At 31.1% G+C, this 26,317-nt stretch overlaps 1 protein-coding gene across 3 annotated transcripts in view; it reads right to left on the minus strand.

The window, feature by feature from the left end:
* Positions 1–21,140, minus strand: part of LOC143204197 (sialin) — a 29,345-nt gene extending 8,205 nt beyond the window's left edge. The window contains exons 1-4 of one of the 3 annotated variants that reach the window (XM_076416685.1): positions 20,905–21,140; positions 4,561–4,616; positions 4,276–4,496; positions 3,977–4,213 (exon numbers count right to left, since the gene is read on the minus strand). In XM_076416685.1, coding sequence (XP_076272800.1) covers positions 3,977–4,213; positions 4,276–4,496; positions 4,561–4,591 — 489 coding nt within the window. In that variant the 5' untranslated portion in view covers positions 4,592–4,616; positions 20,905–21,140. Of the gene's footprint in view, positions 1–3,976; positions 4,214–4,275; positions 4,500–4,560; positions 4,617–9,780; positions 9,844–20,904 lie in introns of those variants that run through there. The other 2 variants (XM_076416683.1, XM_076416684.1) reach the window with 2 other exon arrangements.
* Between the last annotated feature and the right edge of the window lie 5,177 nt (positions 21,141–26,317).

A 26,317-nucleotide genomic window follows, 5' to 3' on the forward strand; every position in this document is an offset into this window, starting at 1 on the left:
TTACATTCTGTATAAAGTTTAATTACAGTCTCTAGATGATGTTTCGTGTATAATTTTTATTTAAATTACCTTTTACTACGGCTCAGATGTGTTTCTATAAATAATCACAGACCCATACAATGATCAAATAACAATAAGAATAAATTTTTACAACTTTAATTTTATATTTATAGACACTACTTTTTCGTATTTTTCTAGTAACAGTTTCATTATATCATAAATAATTTTTGAAGAGTAGCAAAGGTTCCGACCAAATTATTTGGACGCCAGGTGTCTTATTTTGTGTTAAATTATTAAGAACCCACAATTCAAAATATTATTTTGCGTGTGTTTCGTGTCTTTAGGGCTTAGGGATTCTTCTACACTCTGTATAAGGTTTAATTACAGTCTCTAGATAATGTTTCGTGTATAATTTTTATTTAAATTACCTTTTACTACGGCTCAGATGTGTTACTATAAATAATCACAGATCCATACAATGATCAAATAACAATAAGAATCAATTTTTATAACTTTAATTTTATATTTATAGACACTACTTTTTCGTATTTTTCTAGTAATAGTTTCATTATATCATAAATAATTTTTGAAGAGTAGCAAAGGTTCCGACCAAATTATTTGGACGCCAGGTGTCTTATTTTGTGTTAAATTATTAAGAACCCACAATTCAAAATATTATTTTGCGTGTGTTTCGTGTCTTTAGGGCTTAGGGATTCTTCTACACTCTGTATAAGGTTTAATTACAGTCTCTAGATAATGTTTCGTGTATAATTTTTATTTAAATTACCTTTTACTCCGGCTCAGATGTGTTACTATAAATAATCACAGATCCATACAATGATCAAATAACAATAAGAATCAATTTTTATAACTTTAATTTTATATTTATAGACACTACTTTTTCGTATTTTTCTAGTAATAGTTTCATTATATCATAAATAATTTTTGAAGAGTAGCAAAGGTTCCGACCAAATTATTTGGACGCCAGGTGTCTTATTTTGTGTTAAATTATTAAGGACCCACAATTCAAAACATTATTTTGCGTGTGTTTCGTGTCTTTAGGGCTTAGGGATTCCTCTACACTCTGTATAAAGGTTAACTACAGTCTCTAAATGATGTTTCGTGTATAATTTTTATTTAAATTACCTTTTACCACGGCTATCATGTGTTTCTTTAAGGAATTACGAACTAATACAATGAACAAATAATAATAAAAAACTTTTTTATAAATACTATTTTTTCCTATTTTTCAAGCAGCACTTTCATTATACCTCACATAATTCTTTAAGACTAACAGAGGTGTTTCTATGAAGAATGACGAACCTATAAACAACAAATAAATAACAATAAGAAGTAATTTTTGCAAATTTAATTTTGTATTTGTAGACGCTACTTTTTCGTTGAATTTTTTGGGATATTCTTGAGAAATGTGGGTAGAATGTTAGGAGTTTCAATTTATGCATTTCCATATATTTACCAATTTTGCAACAAAAGACCTAGAATCGTGTAATGTGACTCTATCATTCATTGCTCATGTTGGACGCATACATCAAGATATCTCATCAAAGCTCATAGTTGATATTGTGCGTCATCATTCTGCATATTTTAAAACTAATGAATTGATTTCACCATTTCTAGATTGCTACTTTCTCCAAGTTGTCTGATCAAATTTTATATATCATGATGTGAACCCTCAAAGAATAGTAGCTGTGATTCACCACATAACGACTGCTTGAATTTCCTTGTTAAAGAATATATAGTTCACTGATTCCATTGAAACTTGAAGAAAGTATCGGGCTCAAATTATTCCTGTTTTCTCCCATTTAACGTGACCATTATTGTTGTAAATCCACATGTAGAAAGTTCATTTATACTGGTAAACTGACAAACCAAATTATGCTATTTTGTTGTAATAAAACCATTTGAAAGTGCAAATCTCAATATTTCATTGTTGTCATTGTTTAGTTGTTGTTGAATCTTAATATTTCATTGTTAAGACTTTTCCTACACCTCTATTAGTCATTTGATGATCAATTCAAAAATAGAAAAACGAAACTTGTTGCGCCATTTTTTATCGAACACTTATTTCCGAAATGTTGAAATACTTCCAAAATAAGGTGCAAGAGGTCCTTAAACCTCAAACGAAAAAACACAAGCAAATAAGTGACAATTACAGAAGTAACTGCAATAGACTAGTCCGGTTTTTCGATCACAAACTGGGTTAACGAGTATTCTTGGAATCTTATCCGTATATGTCTCAATTAAATCGTAATAATTCGATATTAATAACCGGATGGGAATTACCAGTTTACGCTATATCACTTAATGTCAGTTGGGAAAGTTGTTCTAATTAATTTATTCCTCTATATTATTCAAAAAAAATTGAGGGGAAAAAATATGCACTTGTTCCATAGCGCTGACGAGATAGATTTTCATTACGTGTTATGCATATAACAGGTCAATTGAAAAATCCGCGGACACATAGATGGCGCTACTTGAATTAAATCCATATGTTTTTTAGTTAGCGCTACCCTTCAAAAGATACGTGTATAAATTTGACAGCTGTCGGATTATTAGTTTGTAAATTATAGCATTTTGAGTAAAGCAACTTTTGTTATTGTGAGAAAAATGGATAAAAACGGAATTTGGCCAGATAAAATATTGCTTTTTGAAGAGAAAAAATACAGTTGAAGCAAGAAACTTGGCTTGATACCGAGTTTCCGGACCCTGCTCCAGGAAAATCAGCTATCAAGGATTGGTATGCTAAGTTAGACGTCGTGAAATGAGCACCGACTAGGATGAACGCAGTGGACGCCAAAAAGAGATTGTTATCGACGAACATTAAAAGAATCCACTAAATTATTTTGAATGACCGTAAATTGAAACTGAATAAAATAGCAGACACTCTAAAGATATCAACTGAACGTGTACATCATATCATTCACGAATATTTGGATATGAGAAAGCTCTGTGCAAAATGCGCGCGAGCTCACTTTTTACCACAAACAACGACGAGTTGATGATTCTGAGCAGTATTTGAAGATTATCAAGCGTAATAAACCCGAGTTGTTGCGTCGATATGTGACAATGGATGAAACTTGGCTCCACCATTTCGATCCGACGTTCAATCGACAGTCATCCGAGTAAACTGCACACGATGAACCCGCTTCAAAGCGTGGGAAAACGCAACAGTCGGTTGGAAAGGTTATGGCGTCTGTATTTGGGGATGCGCATGGAATAATTTTCATTGACTACCTTAAAATAGGAAGGACCATCAACAGTGACTATTACATAGCGTAATACCGTTTGAATGACGAAATCGCCGAAAAAACGGCCGCATTTGAAGAAAAAGGAAGTGTTACTTCTCCAAGACAATGCATCGAGTCACAAGTCATTGAAAACGATAGCAAAAATCCATGAATTTGGCTTCGAATTGCTTCTTCATCCACCTTATTCTCCAGATCCGGACACCAGCGACTATTTCCTGTTCTCAGATCTCCAAAGAATGCTCGCTGGGAAGGGATTTTAGTCGAATGAAGGGTTGAAGGCCTATTTTGAAACAAAGGTCAAATCATACTACAAAAGTGATATCGAAAAGTTGCAGGGTCGCTATAATCAGTCTATCACCATTGAAGGGAATTATGTTGAATAAAAATTGCTATACTTGCTGATTAAACCCATTTTAATCTAAAAATACTTTTAATAAGAACTAATATAAACTAGATAATAAAAATAATAAAAGCTGGCCAACTGACAAAATGCCGAAGAAGACCAGAAATTGCAATATCAATGACTTTATCAACGGATCGATACTCGTTACTTATGGAGGCTCAAAATTTGTATTTTACACGTGCTATATTTTCCTGGTGGAATTCAAAAAAATTGTCAGCACTAACTCAAGTCCTTGTATAATAAATAGCGAATATTAGTAATCCTTATCACATCATATTAACAAATTACCGTAACATTAACTTACCCCGAACAATCCTATGACGAATCTACTGGCTATTAGTAAATTAGGGTGAATGGATGAGAGCAACGGTCCTAATAGCGTCATTACCGTGCTGACCAGAAAGGAAATGGCGACCGTCTTTCGGGGCCCGTATTTCTCCGCTATGGCGGCGGCCGGAATACCGGCAACGACGAATCCCCAAAAATACGCGCCTAATATCAGGCCCTGCAACTGCGGGGACCAGTCGTACTGCACGCCCTCCTGCAAATCGAGAAAATCTAAAATAAATAGGTGCACCACTTCCGGAACGACAATTTATGTACTATAACTGCTATGTGCGGACTGATCCCCATAGAACTGTCATTCCTTCCTATGGAGTAGTTCGAGTTTTGCAGCAGACACTCTGGTATAGCTTTTGTACTGGAGTTGGTGCTCCTGCTTTTGACCATGGCCAGCAGGATAATCGACAGATTGATCCTGAGCATGTAGAGGACGTAGGTGCAGGTAAAAAGCATCACCCATGTTAGGGCTCTGATAGGAATAACTGCTGAAAGTGGAAATCCAAACAGGCGTTGGTGAAATACAGTATTTTTGGGTTTTATATTTACGTTTTTTTGTTAATGTCAGAAATGCCATCATTGTCACAGTATGTCGAAGTATTTACCTAGAACAGAGAAAAACTAAGTCATTTATTTGTCATTTATTGCATTGGTCAACAATGTTTTTTTTTACTCCAAATGTACGAATTGTTTGTTAACTATGAATGGGTTCTGGATTTTCGCAAGCTATTTCCAAATTGTATTTTTTTAAAAAGCCGTAAATATGAAAATATTAATAATAATTTTTTTAAATATCAAATTATTACTAATAGTTTTGTTGAATAATATATATATATATAAAAATATGCACTTGTTCTATAGCACGACGAGATATATTTTCATTATGTGTTATATATATATATATATATATAATATATATATATATATATATATATATATATATATATATATATATATATATATATATATATATATATGTTGGAAAACCATAAGCAGTAACCTGCCATTAAGTGACGGTCCCTTTTCTACATTTAGTGGAAGTTATCTCTGTTTCTTACTACTACTACCTAGATTCTCAGAAAATATATCCAGATGACTGGAGAAACTGCAACTTTATGGCCACACTTTAAAGCTTCCCTACATATTTTTCGCAGTTTCTTTAAAATTCGCTGTTGTATCGTTAAAAAGCCAGAAAATTTCTTCCACGTATAAAAACCTCTTCAGGTTTCATTTTTAGAGTATTTCGGTCACTCTTTATCGCTTAAATCTTTCGTAAATATCCGCAGCCGGATCTAACAGTTTTAATTCAACTCTTTAATATTTATGTTATGAATCTGATGACTGTGTGTTGAAATTTATGTGTTTAAAAGTTCTATTGTTGATATAGAAAGCATATTATTTTCTATTATTTTCGAATTTTGTTCATTTATGTGCTAAACATTTTCTCGTCGCTAAAAAATCAATTAATTTTCAAACCAAATTGATTGAATATATTCTACAGTTATACATTTTAAAGTTTTCATTAGTTGGCTTAGGATATGTCATAAGAATATATATCATCAAATATATATTCATCAGCTTTGGCTTTCATTGACACATTGGCTTCACCAACAATAACATTTTCTCTTAGAGGTCACTCTTCTTGTTTTTAGTGAACTCGCTTTTCTCTACTATCTTATAGATGCATTTACACATTTCGTCCACACAAAGCAACCGTTTATGTTTATTATAATTAATTATTAATTAATTATTTTTTTACAGAACCACTGTAGTATTTTAGTATTCTTTATACATCATTGCGTAGAAAGATCCAGAGCAGATTTAGATTTCAAGCAGATTAAAAATGCTTAATCTTCCATTAGCAATGTCAGATGTATTGATCGTTTAACATCTTAATTAATCATTAACCATTTTAGCAGCACGTGATCAAAAGATAACATATTACATCGTTGTATCTTGGGATATTTAGAACTGTTGATTGGGCGTAATATATTCACCAGATGTCTCCATATATGACCATTTTAGTAGCACGTGATCAAAAGATAACATATCACATCGTTATATCTTGGGACATTCGGACCTGTTGATTGGACGTAATATATTCACCAGATGTCTCCATAAAGGATGATTGATGCGAAAGATTAAGATACTGGAAGAAGTTTAATATAATTGAAAAAATGTAACAATTAAAACAACTAAATTATATTAAAAAAAGAAAGCCTAGAAAACAATAGTTTTTATTGAAAAATTAGGGATAAATTCGAAAGACAAAATATATGCTGGGTTTCACTTTAGAAACTGTAGAATTGGTATGTGAAAGAACAAAAACTCAAATGATGATCAATGAAAACAAGTGTTGTGATAAAGTTAATAAGATAAAGCAAATAAATCAGATGTCCATATAGTAATAATCGAGAAATTGAAGTAATTGAAGTCATGATTGTTCGAAATATTTTATTTTTTGTCTTAAGTTTATGTTAATTAGAATAACATCCAATATAAACTTGAACTGTCATAAATGAACATTCTCCTTGAATGCAATTTATAATCACTTTAACAACTAAATTAAGTTAGGAAAAGTAAGCCTAGAAGAACAACATCCTTTATTGAAAAATTAATCAGAATATAATCAATAAAAAGCGTTTTTCTTTATTATTGGCATACAAGTTAACATTCAGATGTCAACAGATGAAATACATACGAGTATATGTTGGATTTCAGTAAGAAACCCTAGAACTCAAATAACACGCAAGCTTGGTTGAAAAACCATGAATTGAATTGATGACTAATGGAAACAAGTGTTCTGGTATAGCTAAGAAGATAAAATAAAATAAGTGAGACGTCTATAGTGTAATAAACCCGAAATTGGAAATAAGAGTCAATCAATATATATTGTTCGAAAAATGTTTGTCTTAAGCTTCTTTTACTCAGAATAACACCCAATTTAAATTTGAACTATCATAAATGAAAATTATCCTTGAATGTAGTTTATAGTCCTTTTTTTGATCGATATATTGTTCGTTATATTACTCTTTTGAATGCTGCATTGCTGAAAACAAACGAAACCGATAATCACTGGTACCTACGTGCTTATCTTTTATTGCTCGGTCGTTTTCCACACAACAATAAACTACATAAATCAAGTGAATTGCTTCAAAAGTTTTTTTAGCGATTATGTAAAACGCTGCGTACCTGTATATAATGACGAATTAATGGGAAATCATGACCAACATTCTGGAATGTTACGGTAGCGAGGCATTGATATGTATGTTATCAGCTTACGGTATATTATAATCATAATTATCATGTTTGAACTTCGAGTTGTATAATATTCGATGATTCTTATTATACATATCAAAAGTGACGATTTCGCAACCAAGAACTGAAACATACGCAAAAATTCCCATGTCCCAGTAGAACGAGGTTGTCGGAATTTTTGGTTCGTAGCATTAACTTTCTAAAATAATTAAAAATTTACTTGAGCAAACTCGTCATAACAATTAGGACATGGTTGACCTCACAATGCAAATGACAACACATTGTTATCAACGAAATTCGATGGATTTATAGACGTGAACATTATATATAAATATGCATTGTATTACATATAGATATTATATTTATTTGTGATTGGTTTAAGAATTAATGCATACTTTTATTTTACTTAAACAAATTTATTTCAAGAATAAGAAGTGGTGACGTATTGAATCCACAGTAGTGTTTCTGTTAAAATTCAGATCTGTTTGCATTTTAATCTAAACAAAAACGAAAGTTTGAAACAATCGCCCCATCAAAACAAAGACTATGAATGAAAGAAATGAACTTAAGAATTTCGAAATTCCAAGGCATACTTTCAGCAAATTCGGTCGGCCTTTGATGGCCTAACAACCAGAACTGCTAGGGTTCTCTGCATATTCCGGTAAACTGGAATTGGAAAATCCTTCCTTAGCTTTAGAATATCGAAATTCCAGTTTTTCAAAGCTTGTTGTCAGAGACTTAATGATCATCTTAGTGATTGTCCTTATCACCCAAATTTCGAGAGACTATTACCACCATAATGGTGATATGTTGGACTCACCCAGGCACTAACAATACTGGATACTGAATGGTGTTCTCTGAAATCTGTTCGTATTTTATTATAAACCAATATATAAGCAATTGTCATCACTTGAAATAGATCATAGCCCTACGGGTTTGATGGTATGGGCCGTACCAGTCGCACGGTAAAACATACGCTCAAAATATAGGCATGTGCTGCTAATGAGCTTATTCTTTTTGTAAAAATATATGATTTTATATTTAATATAATAAGTAACATAGTTTAATTACAGTTAAAACTAAAAAAATATACAGGAACCAGATAAAATTAAACGTAGTTTATAACATTAAAATAACAGAAAGATACACAGAATCCCTAAGGAAGTTCCAAACAGGTTTTAACACAGAAAAATCAGCACAATTACATCATCTTCAGAAACAAAAATTATGTTGCTACAACAAAGAAGCCTATGAAATGTTTTACCGTAATTTCAATAAACTCTACGAAGATTACACACAAATCTTATCGAAATTGTGGAAACTTGTATTAATAAATAAATCAAAACCAAAGACCAAAAACCAAAATCCAGCGACTATTAAATATGACGTATTTTTCGCCAAAAAAATTGCGTAAATAAGAAGTTGCTGTTTCAATCATTAATTAACCTTAGTCAAGATGACTAATACTTGTAAGATTACATAAATACTGTTTTTAGTTATAAGTAAATATTTGAAAAACAAGTAGAAGGTGATAACAGTGTGAATGTTAAATTACATTCGTACCTTTTTTTAATTTCTAGTCTGATGATGATGATCTATCATCATATGCATTGTAAATTTAAAGCACTTCAAAGAACTCCAAATAACGAGCACTCTTACAAGTTTCCGTCCTCGCGTACTGTAAATAGTCTTAACTTTCGAGGTCTTTAAGGTCGATTTTGGCAATATGAGGTGAAAAACATGACTAAATCACTGTAATTTGTGTTTCTTGGTCTGCTCATCCACTGTACCACCGACTGTTTACTGCATCTTAATCGAAAAACTTCATTTTTAATACGAACTTGGACAGAAATGCGGAGAATTCCATTTACATTTGCCGTCGCATTTGGAACACTTCAACCTTACATATATCGAAACGTTTACTCATTTATTTACGAGTTCAAGAATTTTCTAGAAAAATTTACACTCTCTAAATATATTAGTTGCTTAAAATTTTGACACATTCCAAAAAAGTAAAACATTCTAACAGATTATAGAAAGATACAAAATGCCGGGCCGCAAAATGGACCTGTTATATTTAACTGTTTTGGCAATTTCTCCTTTTAGCCTGATTCAAACACCTTAATTGTCATTGACAGCGTCCAGCGGCAACAAACCGATTCAAGAAACCATTTCTTTTTTCCCTTTCAAACAGCATTTCGCAAACAGTTTTTATTTCCTTTCATTCAACTCATATAAGTAACGTGTTTATATTAAAAACATTGACCGTTTCTATAAATAAACTGTTGAACAGTGGATTGACCTTAAATATTTATAATTATATAGCTTTACTTCCAATGCCATATCTTCATTTTTAATGTTTCTCCATGCTCTAAGATTTCTGTTAAAATTGCCATGTTAAAAATCTACTTTTTCATATATCTTTTGAACAAAGTATGTAAAATTAATATGTTTTCGTAGATGGTTTATTTATTTATATTTAGCAAAATTAAATATTATATTACTACGTACTATCAAACAAACAAACTCTTACTGAAACACCTGTCTAATTACTATTTTCACAATTTTCACATATCTCATACCATAATAGTACACCAGCAGGTAGTACCAGACGACTGAAACAAGGTGGTCGTAGAGAGATGACTCGTTCTTTATATAGAAGTAATTTATTTTCTTAACAGTTACCTTTATGATCGTTTTCAGTCTACCTAGACCTTGATGCTACAGCCGATAATTTTATGTTTAGTTTTAAAATCACGGAAACATTGTGCTGATGCTAGAGTATTCATGTCACTCTGATATAATGACCATTTTACTATATAATGAAATAATGTTTATGCAATTTTTATTTAAATTGTATCATTGTATATTGTGAGTATAAGAACAAAGCCGATTTCATGTTATGTCTCTCTGAACAAATGTGTGGTTATGTAACACAAAATTTCCGATACTTATCCGAACGGGCAAGTGGTGGAGAGCTTATTCTCGGAACCTACTTTGTAAAATAAACACTACGATATAAAAAACAAACATCATATTTTACTGCGAACAAATTATGTTTGTGGTAAATGTTATATAAATAAGTGAACAAGAAGAGGTATTCTCATATATTTGCAGATGTAATTATGCTTTATCGGTAATTTTTAAATAATCTCTATCTTTAAAAACGCATCGATATGTTTTGTCTTCTTGATCCCTCATTCATAAAATCCCTTATACCTATCACTAAAAAGCTGTAAATAACTGTAGGGGGAATAAGGGGTAGTACAAAAGCCTTTCGATCAAGATACCAAAGCTTCTGGAGAGGCGATTTCGATGTATGTGGCTTGGTGCTGTATTGATGGAACACAATTCCTGTTCAAATGGTCAAAATTGTCTGCTTCTTGGTGATTACTTCCTTAAGATAACTAAATTGTTTATAGTACAGATTCGAATTAAGGGTTTGACCATAGTAGATCAACTCAGAGTACGTAATTTCTTGTCAATTCCACTAAATGAATAGCAAAAGCTTACTGGTCGTACATGCTTGCTTGGTCACCATTCCGTTTTGCATCGATGTACGATCGATTCACATTCAAAATTCAGCTATTGAAGTTTTTTAATTTAATTCAGGTGGTACCAAAACATCCAGCATTATTTTGTTTTTTTCCCTGGTCAGTCATTTCTAAATGATTTCAGCTATGTTTTGTATAATGTTTAGCTTCTAGGAAATAGAAACATCGCTTATGTGATGGTCGTACTCGGCTATTTCTATAATGTTATTCACTCTTTCAACAATTGCTCGTCTTTGACATCGAGATAACCGGAATAGATTCGACGAAACCAAAACGACCGACTTATCAAAGAAATGCTGTAGCGTGAAATATAGCGTGTTTTCTCTTTGCTAGTATCCATCTTTAACCTAAGTTTGAGTGAGCTTATCATACAATTATCATATAAGCTCTTTTAGTAGAAAATGTCAGCTTTTTAAATTGATCCAGTGTAAACCGGTCGAACTTTTAGATCAATAAATTTCAGATACATTTCATTAACGCCATCTATTGGAAAAATAATGGATTCGTTTTTGCTAAACTCAGTATTTGGCGTAGTAGACGTATTAGAAAACTTAGTAAGTAAACCTGGTTATCTAAAACTTAGTACTCTGTACATGTAATCAAGATGTTTCCAAAACTATTGAATTTTGGTTAAGATATTGAATTACTGTACAACGTTTTTTACAATTCAAGCCAATGGAGAGGGTGTTAAAACATCGTTTGCTTATTGAAACTTACAATATCGATTGTAACAACTTCGATAAGTAAGTGAGTACATGGCATCACATCTTAATCTTACATCTTAATGCCGAAGACAAATGAGTGAACATTACAGCTGCGAGTATAGTTTGCAATAACGTTAAGTGTCAGTTAGAAAGCATTGGAAAGACAGAGAAAAGCATCTAAAAACTACCTCAAAGGTAAAGGAGGGGGTCATGTTTATATTTAATTATGACCGGTTATGAAAACTTTTAATACAATTATATGTTATCGATTATATTCTCTTATCTAAAGAAGTAGATAATATTTAATAAATGTATATATATGTATGTATATATATATATATATATATATATATATATATATATATATATATATCAATCAAATAATGCCAAACCCTTAATTCCCTTATTGCTTTAAACTATAGTCTTCTATATTCTATTTCAATAGCAAGAAATATTATTGAAAAAGCTTTTATGTGCAATAATGTTTTACTATTCTAAAGAATAATCAACTATGAGCCAGACTACATATATATTAACAGTATATTACTTTTAGTATATTGGTATTATACGAATATTTTATCGAAAACATTGATACTCATCATAACAATTGACTAAAGTAAATTATTGAGACATGCGCATCAGAACATTTGTGAAAATTTAGAGTATATTTTTTACCAACTAGCATTTATCTGGACTGAACCTACTACTTAAGGAGGATTCCAAACCCTCATTACAAACATAAATGTACAACCGTGCAGCATTTATTAAGAAACTTCTGAATCTGAAGTCTCTCCAGAATAAAATTTTTCTTGCATAAAAGTAATCAATACCTGAGATTGATCGAAATATTGAGAACTTTTTAATGGTTCGTAGTTTGAAATATATTTTAATTTTTTATTATAAGTAATAACTTGTGTATAGGCCAGACCGGGGACATTTCAGCCGATGTGTTATATGTGATGTAACTTAATAGTGCAGGTTTGTAATGGGCAATTTCTTCAACTAACGGACCATGAAACCTGTACAATGATACACAGACATTTTATTCAGTCTCAAACAAAAGCTAGTTACATAATTTATAGAAACCTCAGTCAATTGCCTCAATTTATTTGTCATCATATCAAGCTAATCTGGAAAAGTAACTTTAACCATACGGTATTTATGACAATTAAATAGACAAAAAGGTAATTACTTAGCTTGTTAGGATCCTTCAGAATCAGGTTTATTGTGTAATTTTTTTCGGTATTTAAAATTCTCCTGAGCCATACTTATGGGTTAATTGGTTGTTTTCCAAACCTTGTGAGTGTTTGTGTTATTAATTAGACCTTATTGATTGAAACATTTTAGCAATAACATATCATTATATGTCATTGATTAGCACTGTTGAAGAAAACATTGATCCTTAATAACATGATGATTTTTAAAATGTACTTCCAAACCATAATTTATTTTTAAAGATATGTTAACAGGTTTATACAGAATAGAAATAATTCATTGTGTTTCTGCATCTTCTGACTTATAACTATTAAACTAAGATTACAAGGTTATTAAACTATTACAAGGTTTTAGCAAGATAACGGGTCAATTGAAAAGTCCCCGACCTGACACACAGGTGGCGCTACTAGAATTAAATCCATATAGTTTTTAGTTAGATCTAACCCTCAAAAGATACGTGTAAATTTTGACAGCTGTCGGATCATTAGTTTGTGAATTATAGGATTTTGAGTGAAGCAACTCTTGTTATTGTGAAAAAAATGGATAAAAAGGAATTTCGCGTGTTGATAAAATATTGCTTTTTGAAGAGAAAAAATACAGTTGAAGCAACAATTTGGCCTGATGCCGAGTTTCCGGACACTGCCCAGGAAAATCAACCGTCAAGGAATGGTATGCTAAGTTTAGACGTGGTGAAGTGAGCACCGAAGACGGTGAACGCAGAGGACAGATATTTAATGAAATAGCAAATACTCTAAGGATATAAACTGAACGTGTACATCATATCATTCACGAATATTTGGGTATGAGAAAGCTCTATGCCGCGCGACCAAAAACAATGACGAGTTGATGATTCGGGGTAGTGTTAGAAGATGATCAAGCGTAATAAACCCGAGTTTTTGCGTCGATATGTGACTATGGATGAAACATGACTCCCTCATTTCACTCCAAAGTCCGAAGATGTATATGTATATACAGAACAATAATTAACTAACATAGAATATTATTGTGATTACATGTCCTACAATCAGAAATGTCTATTGAAATACCAGGTATTAATGTGAACAACTGTATATTGATTGTATTGTCTTATATTGTATTATATCTGAATTGTTGATATAGGATCTAATAGCTTAAAGTTTCTGGTTTTGATATTAAAGTCAAAAAACGGTATGGAGGATCAAAAAGTTATAAGATAATGAATTTCAATGCCTACCCACTCGAAGAAAATCCAGTTATATAAAAGAATACATTAAAGAATTAGAACTCCCCAGTATTTATGTTAAATGAAATGATTGCAGAACAATTTTCAAATATAAAGCATTAATAGCATTTAAAATATAAATAAAACATTGTCTAATGGCTTAAAGTTAGATTTTAACAAGTCAAAGCTTTAACAAAAACACCTTGTATCCTCATTTATACGAAAACATAACATAAATAATACATTTCTATTTTACTTCAAGGGACTTCTTCAATTTTTGTCACATTTTTTAACATTCTTCTATTCAATATTTATTAACTGCTTTATATTAGAATATTTGATATTGTGATTTAAATACACTAAATAGATATAATTAATATACGAAACTTCGCGTCACTATTCTGATGTTGAAAGTCGTGTTAAATACTTCGATGAAATATAGAAAAAGTGGTGAACCTAAAAGAGGAACGTTCTGATGATTCAAAGAAGCTTGATGCTAAACAATTAGAACCTTCCAGTATTTATGTTAAATGAAATGATTGCAGGACAATTTTCAAACATAAGACATTAATAGCATTAAAAATATAAATAAAACATTTATTTTTCACATAAAACATTATTATTTATCATCAAAATTGGATGTCGTACGAACTGGAGCTTGAGGATATTGAGCCACAATTATTCTTGGTTGAACTGTTGCTTTAAAAACAAGAAAGAAAAGGTTTTTGAGATGTCGATACTAACGATGAAAAATTGATAACGGATGATAATTTTTAGCCCAGAAACATCAAGATTTAACAGTTTATATATCAATATTTATGGTTAGACGTCCAATATCATCCGCAGCAAAATAATTATACTTTCGAAACAGAAATTATGTTTTGATTTTCGGACCTGCTATTCGAACGTTACTTAACGAAACACAACACTAATGAGTATAAATAACATCGTTATATACTGAAAACCCTAGTCGCTAGTATTAGAGCTATGGTATATTTAATATTTTATAATACTTGGAACCGATATTATTATGTGTGTATCTGATTTGTAAACTACCATTTTGATTAAGTGATAGCGTTGTTTGTCCTAACGAAATATATTCAATATAAATGTTCCTGTTAAAAAACAATCTAGTAAAACAAAATTCAAAAATAATTAACGTACACCAACAACTCTTCTCGTTATTTGTATTCTAGTAATAATATCTCCTATATTATATATCAATTCTTTTATATTTAATGAAAGATTATCTCTCTTTAAGCATTAAAGCTGATTTCTATTATATATATTTTTTTTCACCAATTTCTATTAGTTTTTTTAAATATTTATCTATAAATTTTGTTAAACTCACAGTATCCATAAACTTGAGAGAGTTGTGACTTTCTAGCAAATGTAACTTAATCTGCAGTATATTGGCACTTTTATGTTGAAGAAGGCCATTATACAAATTTATAGTGGTATTTTTAAATTTGTCAGCCTTTGGCTATTATTAGTCCTTAGAAACGAAACTATCTAAATCCTTGAAAGAGTTTATCTTAATTATAACATCATAGCAATATTACGTTTAATATTCGAATAATTTCTTCAAATATATAAAGTCGAGATATTATAAAAGCACTATCTATTCAACAAGAGTAATATTCTTTACAAATCGTTTCACAAGAGTATGTCAACATTTCAGGATTATTGATATCTTTCCAGTGAGCAAGTTGTATTCACGATGGTGCGGAATAGTATAAAATATTGTCAGCAATAGTATAAAAACACATTCCAGTACGACTTTACAAAGGATTTAAATTATTTAAAGATGATACACCTGCTCATATAATTAAAAAAAAACAATCGTCAAACATCAACTTGTCATATTTAGCACCTTCTGATTAATAGCTCTTCTCAAATTATTTCATAATATTAACCAAAAGAATAATATATGATAATTGTTGGAATTTTACAACTAATGTTGAGATTTTTGTTCAATTTTTATATCTAGGAATATTCGTTCTATTCCGCGAACAGAAAAATTGAAGAGCCTTGCAAAGTAACTTTTTTTAAAAAGTTTGGTCCCATCGACATTATAATGCTTGTGCTATTTAATCACTGTCTAACACAGCTTATTATGATAGTTATAAGAATTAAAAAAAAATCAAAAAAAATCAGAAAGAATATATTATTAGACTGACAAAGGCTTTAATGTTTAATATAAGATCTAATGCCATTAAGTTAACCCAGTTAGTTCAGATCAGAATAGATACACTTTCGCTATTTCCGTGGATGTTAGAAGACTTGTTTCAGGAATGCCAGCCTGCAAATCCTACTTCTTCGCTACATCTCCTTGAAATAAATCAAGAGGCTTGAAATCCTGATGCTTCAAAAGATATATTCCTGTTCCTATAACTATATTTTTCAACCAAATATTCTAACTATTTTTCAACTACATATAAAAAATCTGGATCCAAAGAGTGATAGACAATATATCAAGCCGAGACAGATGACAATAAAAAGGATAAATTCTTTAGAAAATGTATTATAGATGCTATCTAACAGGTGGGGCAAAAAAACAGGCTACCATTAGATTGCGCGCTATAACCATTGTTTTGTGTAGATGTCCAAATTTTATTGTGGATAAATATACGCTACAAGAATCAGCAAAAATAGTGACAATATTTATTGAAAATAATCGTCCCATTATTGCCACAAAGCGGAAATTGCGTCAAAAATATCCTAATCGTCCAATGCCTCACAAAACCATTTATCGTTTACATGCGAATTTTCGACAGTACGGTACGGCAGCAGACAAACCTCTTCTGGAAGAAAATAGACGTCTCGTAACGCTGAAAATGTGGATTTGGTGCGCCTGGTGCAGAGTCTCCAGAAACATTAATTCGGAGACGTGGTTCCCAATTACACATTTCTGCACGCAGTTTAAGCCGAGTTATGAAAACTGATTTGAGAATTTTCACGTACAAAATTCAATTAGTCTAAAAATTTCTACCGAGAGATCCTCATTAACGAGTTGAGTACAGTAATGCAATCCTAAGGCTGCCTGGTGAAATTGAAGATTTTTCGTCTAAATTGATAATGTGCGATGAAGTCCATTTTCTTCTCAGTGGCCACGTCAATAAACAGAACAGGTTTTGGGGAACACAGAATCCTCAATTAATTCATGAAACATCATTGCATCCACTAGACACAACTATATGGTGTGGTATTCATGCTGGAAACATCATTGGTCTTTATTTTTTTGAAAATTACCAAGGCGTTGCTGTTACTGTGACTGCTGAACGGTACAAAGACATGATTCAAAAGTTTCTTGTGCCTAAAATTGAAGAGCAAGGACTAGAGAACATGTGGTGGGACATGTGGCGTGATTGGGCCACAGTACACACAGTTCGTTCAAAAATTCAATTATTGAAAGACATTTTTCATGAAGACTAATTTCGCGAAGTGGCGATTTAGCATGGCAAGCAAGATCGGATTTAACAGCACCAGACTTTTTCTTATGGGGTTTTTTAAAATCAAAAGTTTATGTGAATAAGCCCCAAACGATTCAAAATCTTAAAAACAAATATTCGTCACGAAATTAAAGAAATTCAGCATCAGATGTTGCAGAACGTCATGAAAAATACCTTAAAGAGAATCGAAAGTTACATAGCGATCCCGGTTACCATTTAGCCGATATAATTTTTAAATTATAGCACAAAAAAATATAAGGACCATGTAAACTTTCTATGGAAACCAAACTTACTTATCTTTTCTTAGAGCAAAGTTATAGGTAATCAAAATAGTATCGTTACTTTTGCCCCACTTTATGTGCATTGAATTGTTATGCATTGAAACTTTTAAATTGCAAACCATTTTTAGGTGTGTATATATAATCACCCTGTTGTTTAGAAAATCGTTCTATTTGCAAACGATGGAAATAGATGGAAAATAATAGTTTTATGGTTAATTACTCGGAAAAATTACGACAATTGTCGAATATAAATGTATTCCTTTTGTGAAAATGCCATGATCTGAATCTATTATGTGTAATTGAATGTATTTATTTGTAAATATTATTACATAATGACTGATAGGATATTTCAGGTTTATATATATATTCATTCCCATCCCATTTAAACATTTTTCAGGGTCTCTAATAACGTAAAAAATAATGTAATATTATTAAATGAACTTCCGGCATATTTTTATGAAAGCTCTCTTATTATCATTTATTCACCATTCATTACGATATTAATAATTCACTACTCTAAACAAAATGAAAATACTAAGAGAAATGACATAAAATTGCTTGTCGTCTTTTCACTAATTCTGCACGTGCATAATAAAAAAAGCTCTTAGTATAATGTGGTTATTATAAAAATTATTCGGGGTTATTAATCAAATTTCCCAAGAGCAATGTTGGATTGGATATTCACTCGAAAAATAAGAAAATATACTAACATTGTTAATAAGTTTTTGTTCTTTTGCCATGGTATATGATCACCATATGATGTTTAAATGTCAACTTATCAGTACCTATTAAATTTTTATTGAACTAAATCATTAAACTTTTAATAATAGCAGTTTTAATACCATCACTTTCAATTTGTTTCAAAATAATAAGGATTCTGTTTCAGCCAGACGAACATCTATATAATATTTCAGTGTTTAAGCTTCAAACCTTTTAACATTTTAAAAATTGTTACTGTATGTTTATTTGTACAAATAATAACGAAAAAATGTTTAGACATTTTAGACATGTTAGATAAAATGCTGATAAACCTTTTTGTCCATGGTTTCTTTTTGGTACAAAAATACAAAAGCGAATTGCAGCTGTATTAGTTAAGTAATAGGTTAGTAATAGGAATAATTTTTATGGACAAGCATTTAACAGCATTGATAGTGTCATGTTCTGTTAGAAAGTTTGAAAAACAATTTAATATAATATAGATGAATAATTAGGATCAGTTTATGTCATGTTTTCTGACATTTGAACAAAACGTTATTAAAAATTAAATGTTAACAAAGTATTTTTTCATGAAAATATAGCTCTCTATACTCTCTACGAATGTGAATAGAAGGTGATTTGTGGTGGTGCTACGTGGTAGTGTAAGACATTAGTGGTGACTTTGGAGAAAAATATTTAACTCAAATGAAACCGTAATGTATATTTTGATAATAAAGATGTGTCATTCTAATGATAAAAAAAGGTCTAGAAATTTTACAAAAATATTTAACTAATTATATACTTCTTTGAGCAACTAAATGTTTTAACCATTCATTACCCCGTACACTTTTTTGACTGAAATATGAATTTATAAACGTATATGCGACGATTTCTCGGCAATATGCAGGTAAATTATGCACCATATTACACAAGAACCACTATTGTATTAAGAATAACATAACTAACAATGTGAAGAAATACTTATTATATAATTTTAATTGTTAAACAGAAATAATCACAGAATCAGATTACGGAAACAATAAATTTGAAAAGAATCATGAAATATTTTTTATGAACCGTACATTAGATAAATACGCACAATATATACTTTGTATAAACATAAATAAACAATATTGCTCAAACTATCTATAATAAATTATAATTTTAATCTCAATAAAGATATTTTTTAACATGGTCAAAATTCTTTTGTATCAGTTTTTTATCCAAAATACTAATATATAATCTATTTATATGTATATTACATTAATTTATATTAAAAACTTTCGATATAATTATTGATTTAAATAGATTTTCAGTTTTCACTATCAGAAAATATTATGTAGAGAATCAGTTTGATTTAAATTAAAACTACCTAATGGAAAATTATTAAACACTAATAGAACCTCGCACTAAATAAAAACTACATGATTTCATACTGAATATCTTGTATAAACATTGCAAACATATACAGCTATACGTGGAAATATTGCTAAAATAACACATATTAAGATAAAATCGAGTTTAACCTGTATAAAAGTAAATATAATATGCCTATTTCTAGTGTTGGTTAACATTATAACATAGTAATATTAAAATTGTATTACATCAAAATAATTTAGTGACTCAGTCAATGTTAATTCGAAATAAATGTAGCAAAACGTGAACATATTATGTTATTGTAATAAGAATAATTCAATAATTTTTAGTGACAATTGCTATGTAATTTTAAATTAAATCTATTAAATTATTAATAAAAACAGTGAAACAAAACTAGCTAATTAAAAAAATGCGTTATTATTGTGGCAGTTAATATAATAATTATAACGAATTGTAAATAAATCGTAAATTAACAATTTTTATTTTAATATCAAGAGAATTGAAGACTAGTTCTAACTGATGAATATAGATAGAGTATTTTCTTAATTTGTTGGAAATTACTAGAAACTAATAGTTTGAAAACAAATACTATAAAAATATTATAACTAAACTGTGCAAATTCCAAAATTCATTATTATAATTGTGACCAGAAAAATCGATGCACTTGTTTATAGGTTGGAATAAATGTAAAATCATCAACAAAATCCTGTTGGAAGAATGTATTCATCAATTTTATTAACAATATGGTTTAAATCTATGCGAGTTAATAAAGTAATTACAATGAATTGTAAATAAAATGCAAATTAATGATAATTATTTTAATGTACAAAAAATATAGAAGACTATTTCTAACTGATTATTAGAAATTATTGAAAAAGAAATTTCATGATTTGAAACAGTAATAATTTGCATAATTATCGGAAGTAAATAGATTGATTAATTGAGCAAATTGATTAATTAGTTTTATAAACAGTATAGATTTTAAATGAAAATAAATTGTAAATGAGCAATATTTTGTTTTAGTTTATGAGGTGGACTTAACGCAATTTCTTTTTGATTAATGTAAGTGGATTATTACCTTCGTGCAAAGGAGAAAACTATTTCTAGAATATTTCATAAAATTCTTTATTTATTGACAGAAATGTTATTACTTACGGACAAGGCCGGAAAAAATGTACGGATAAAGTAGGCCGTAGTGTGCACTCGTGTAGTCAGTCACATACTTTTCGCGCGAAGATTAATTTGCAACACATACATTAGACTAACACCGTGCTCATTTGGATGGTACCACCAGCTGACTGTCAATGGTCGATATGAATCGAATTTGGGCGTTTTTACTAGTAACATTGGACACGGTAACGACAGAAAGATAAGCGAAACGTGAGTGCAAGTACGGTACGAAATGTAGCGTGAATCTGCACGCACGATGGTGGTACCTGGGTACCTATAAAAGTGGTACCGGCGCTTGGATATGGAAAGTTGTCTTGGTATTAGTTTTGGGGTTAGTTCTCGCAAAAGACATCGAACGATCATTCCCAGAACTGAAATTAATTTCTTAATTATTATGTGTATTTAACTATCTAAACAGAAACATTAACCATTTCAGTCTACTAAAAATGTATAATAATTTTTAATAGCCTAATTTATACAATAAAGATTATATTTTCTAAAATTAGTATACTTTTAATGTGTCGCATATTTGAAATCTATTTCATTACTATAATATGAGAGAAAGGAGAGTTTAATTTTTTTTCTCAGTATTAAATTGACGAACAAAATGATTGGACTTTCCTCATGTATACAGTTCTAAAAATGTTTTTGTTTTCAATTTTCTTACTGTATTTTTTGTTTAAATAATCATGATTTTACGACAATTATAGGGATTGTCTAGAATTGTACGCTAAATCGAATGGTAGTAAAATCATTTTCGAACACTTCGTTTAGCGTTCATACACAACTTAACACTTCAAATGTGTGTTTTTAAATTAGTAGATTTCAGTTTATATCATATATCATAAAATCTATAAAATTTAAATCAATTTAGCATGGATTTTCATTTCTCTCGCTCCAAAATACACATATTCTGAGAGTTATATCCTTATCCGTGAGGCAAAAACAGATTGAGACTTTTTCCATATAACAGGTCAATTAAAAAGGCCCCGGCCTGACACGTAGATGGTGCTACTAGAATTAAATCCATATGGTTTTAGATAGCCCTAATCCTCAAAAGATGCGTGTATAAATTTGACGGCTGTCAGATCATTAGGTTGTGAATTATAGCATTTTGAGTGAAGCAACTTTTGTTATTGTGAAAAAAATGGTTAAAAACGAATTTCGCCTGTTGATAAAATATTGCTTTTTGAAAGGAAAAAATGCAGTTGAAGCAAAAACTTGGCTTGATGCCGAATTTCCAGATACTGTCCCAGGAAAACCGACCATCAAGGATTGGTATACTAAGTTTAGACATGGTGAAATAAGCACCGAAGACGGTGAACGCAGTGGAAAATGATTTTAAATTATCGTAAACTGAAATTGAATGAAATATCAAATACTCTAAAGATATAAACTGAACGCGGACATCATGTCAGTCACGAATATTTGGGTATGAGAAAGCTCTGTGCAAAGTGGGTACCGCCCGAGCTCACTTTTGAACAAAAACAACGATGAGTAGATGATTCGGAGCAGTGTTTGAAGATGATTAAGCATAATAAATCCGAGTTTTTGTTTGTGACAATGGATGAAACATGAAAAAAAAAACATATGTGACAAACATGAAAAAAATCCATTCGACAGTCATCCGAGTGGACTGCACACGATGAACTCGCTCCAAAGCGTGGATAAACGCAACATTCGGCTGGAAGGTTATGGCGTCTGTATTTTGGGATGCGCATGGAATAATTTTTATTGAAAAAGGAGAGTCAACAGCGACTATTACATAGCGTTATTGGACCGTTTGAATGACGAAATCGACGAAAAACGGCCGCATTTGAAGAAAAAGTAAGTGCCGCCTTACCAACACAATGCACCGTGTCACAAGTCAGTGAAAACTATTGCAAAAATCCATGAATTGGGCTTCGAATTGCCTCCTCATCTGCCGTATTATCCAGACCTGACCCCCAGCGACTATTTCCTGTTCTCAGATCTCAAAAGAATGCCCGCTGGAAAGAAATGTTAGTCGAATGAAGAGGTGATCGCCGAAACTAAGGCCTATTTTGAAGCAAAGTACAAATCGTACTACAAAAATGGTATCGAAAAGTTGGAGCGTCGCTATAATCAGTGCATTACCCTTGAAGGGAATTATGTTGAATCAAAAAAACCAATTTTACCAAAAAAATGTGTTTATTATAGTAGGCCGGTGACTTTCAATTGACCTGTTATATATAGTTATGAGAATTAGCGACTTTTTGCTATTCTCTATTCTATTTTCAATTCTTTTGCTGTCCCTTCTGCTATAATAATCGCAGGTTAATGAACATCTTTGGGGTTGTAGAGAATTTTACGCTAAATCAAATGATGATATAATAATATTTGTATAATACTTAGTTTTTATATTATACGATGATCTTAAAACTATGAATTTTAAAGCACTTTATTATGGATTTTCGTTTCTCCTCCCAAAATACAAACATTTTGGGAGTTTAATCTTTATCAATGACGTAAACAATTTTAGCCTAATTTTCGTATATGTCGTTGTTTTATATAACCGTGAAGATCATAATTTTTTCACCATTTTTAATAATTTTCTTGCCCCCATGTTAGTTTTCAGTTAGCTAGCTAGTTATTAGATAGCCAGATAGTGTTTCGCTGACATGAAATAAATTTAAACATGAGTAGGTAATTTTATTTCAGTAGAATTTGAGCTTATTAAATGTTTGGAAAGTATTGTTGGCATTTTAATAGTGATGGTTTTGATCTGTAAAGCAAGGAATCGCTCGAGCAGCTGATTGATAAAGAGAGATATTAAATATTTAAAGAATTATTTAAGCTATTGGCATCATTACGGAATGATAAATGGGAAAATAAGAAAGTAGGTCTTCATGTAAACTGACATACTGGATATCTAAATGTATCAACGACATAAAAAGGAAACCATTTTTACATGGAATTATTACCGGTAGTAAAATATTAACCTTTTACTAAATTAGTGGTTGTATTAAAACTAAATTAACCCATTATTATCATTATTATCAACTACAATTGATATGTTTGTATCCTGTATTGAAAGACTGAAACAAGGAACTGTCTGTTAACTTAAATATTTTTTTCTAAAATTCTTTTAGATACAAAAATGTTAATTTTGAAGTAATGGTTTCAGGAATATAATTTACAGTCCATTTTAGTTTTGACAAAGCAGAAAAGAGTTTTTTAACTGGCATACAACACCTTTGAAAAATAACAGTCCATAAAGCAGCCTAGATCCAAAAGTAACATCATCAAATAACATCTTAAAAATTAAGATTCTAGAGGTCATTTTCGTCAAATTTCGCTTTTGTTATTTCAGAAAATGGAAAAATGAAGCGAGTTTATATTTTTAACAAGTGTCTAAGTCAATGCCAGGAGCCAGGATTAGTTTAATGGTCCCATAAATTTCGTTAAACAAGTTTATAAACTTCCTAAATATTGAGGTAAACAATTTTAACTTGCGAAATCGCCATGTAATCAAATACTGATAGTTTCTATAAAAGAGCTTTGAACCATTTTTTTTTAATGCCGAAACCGAACGAGATTCGAGTAATCTTAGAGTGACCAATTATGGTTATGACAAATAGATTACGTGCTAAAGACTGTATAAACTTCTCAAACAATTGCAAGGTTCGCATGTCATGTTAAGCATTTGGTGAAATTGAAATGGAATTGTTCATCGTGAGTTTGGCTAGCTTGAACCTAGTCAAAACATTAGTTTGACACTTTACTTACTCTACGTTACTCTAATGTTAATGAAGCTGGTGATTAAGAAAATCCATCAAAACAATACTATATTAAGTACATTTTTAGTGATTAATTTTAGTGAAATTGGTTTGGAATTTATGATGCATGCATCGAATAGACCCGTCGAGTTATCATTCGTTACAGTCTTTGTAAACTGTTTTTATGGTGTACTGCAAAAAAAGCTTATGAAATTCACAGAATTTCTAAAGAGACAAAGTTATATTATATATTAACATTTGAAGTATATTTAAAGAAAAACAAGAAAAATCCAAAATGGTACAAGCTAATCAACTAGGTACAAACTTGCGCGCCCTCGTTGATACTATTTTTCAAATTCTTAAAGGTTTAAACTTTGGGAATATAAAAAAAAACGATTTTTTCAAATTTCGAGATTAGAATAGCCCCCTTAAGACAGGACGTTTCTCCTACTATTGCGATAGGTTCGAACCCCGCTGGGACATGGATGTAGTTTATGCTTGTGATTGTAATTGCAAATGTCTTTATAAGCATCAGTAGAAAATCAGGCAAGGAAGAACCATCCCAGTCACAGGTGCCTTCTGGGAAAGTTTCTAAGTTGGTCACTGGCCAGTCGGTAAGCTTAATGCCGAGGACCGTGGTTCGGAGCCCACGTTAAATAGTAGGTCCAGTCCACATATTAAATAATAGAGAATACTCTTGTAGGAATATTCGTCTGGTTGATCGGTCGGAATATGGTGCTGTCGATGCGATTGTTTGCCCGAACACTCATTACTATTTTGTGGAAGGAATTTTGCACGGGAACGGAAAACACTGCAATTTATATTGATACATGTGGTCGACAGGAGAATGGACAGGATATTAGGTTAAGATAAAGGAAGTACGGTAGCGCTGTGATACTATTACAAGGGGGTAGAGAAAAGAAAAGAGAGCAAGACATCGTCGTGGTCGTCTTTTCTAGCCTGGAACCGCATGGTACCCATCCACCGGCACCGGCGTTGCCAAAGGATGGTATCTACAGTCCGAAAATTTAAAATAACAATAATTACATTAAACTGAAAAATCGAGATCAACGAAATATAATTAATATGTTAAATAACTTAGTCGACAAAATTTCAATAGTTAATATACAAAAACCCTCGCTACCCTTCAACCGATTTCGGTAATTTCGAGACAGACGTTTACCATTTCAAGTTTAAGAGTTTCTACGTGCCTGGGTATATTCAAATATTTAAAATGTGCATTACCGAAGTCCAATACAGATCACGTAAAACTGATTGACCTCCGTCGAAAAGAAAATGTTTAAAATTGATCGAGTTCCATTGCGAAACGTGGCGCTCGATCGCCTCCCGCTCGTGCATCGCCATTGAAAATTATTACGAGTAAATAGACCAATGGCGCGTTATTATTTACTCGCCTTGACATTAAACTCTGATAATTAACGGCGCGGCCGCGGTATTATTTCTGTCACCCAACGCATAATTCACGTCATCGTTCTCCCGTAATTATTATCTGTGCGTCTAGATAAGAACGGTCGTCCGTGAGAATGTCAGGCATTCGTTTCAACGGTTTTCTAGACCGTACGGACGGTAAGGAATATGAAATAGGATAAAACACAAACCATTTTGATATATAAAGTGAGATTCTATTGTATGTAACAGGT

The sequence above is a fragment of the Rhynchophorus ferrugineus genome, unplaced genomic scaffold, assembly GCF_030347505.1.
Source record: "Rhynchophorus ferrugineus isolate W39M unplaced genomic scaffold, kcgeb_rfMv2 rfM10, whole genome shotgun sequence".
Lineage (NCBI taxonomy): Eukaryota > Metazoa > Arthropoda > Insecta > Coleoptera > Curculionidae > Rhynchophorus > Rhynchophorus ferrugineus.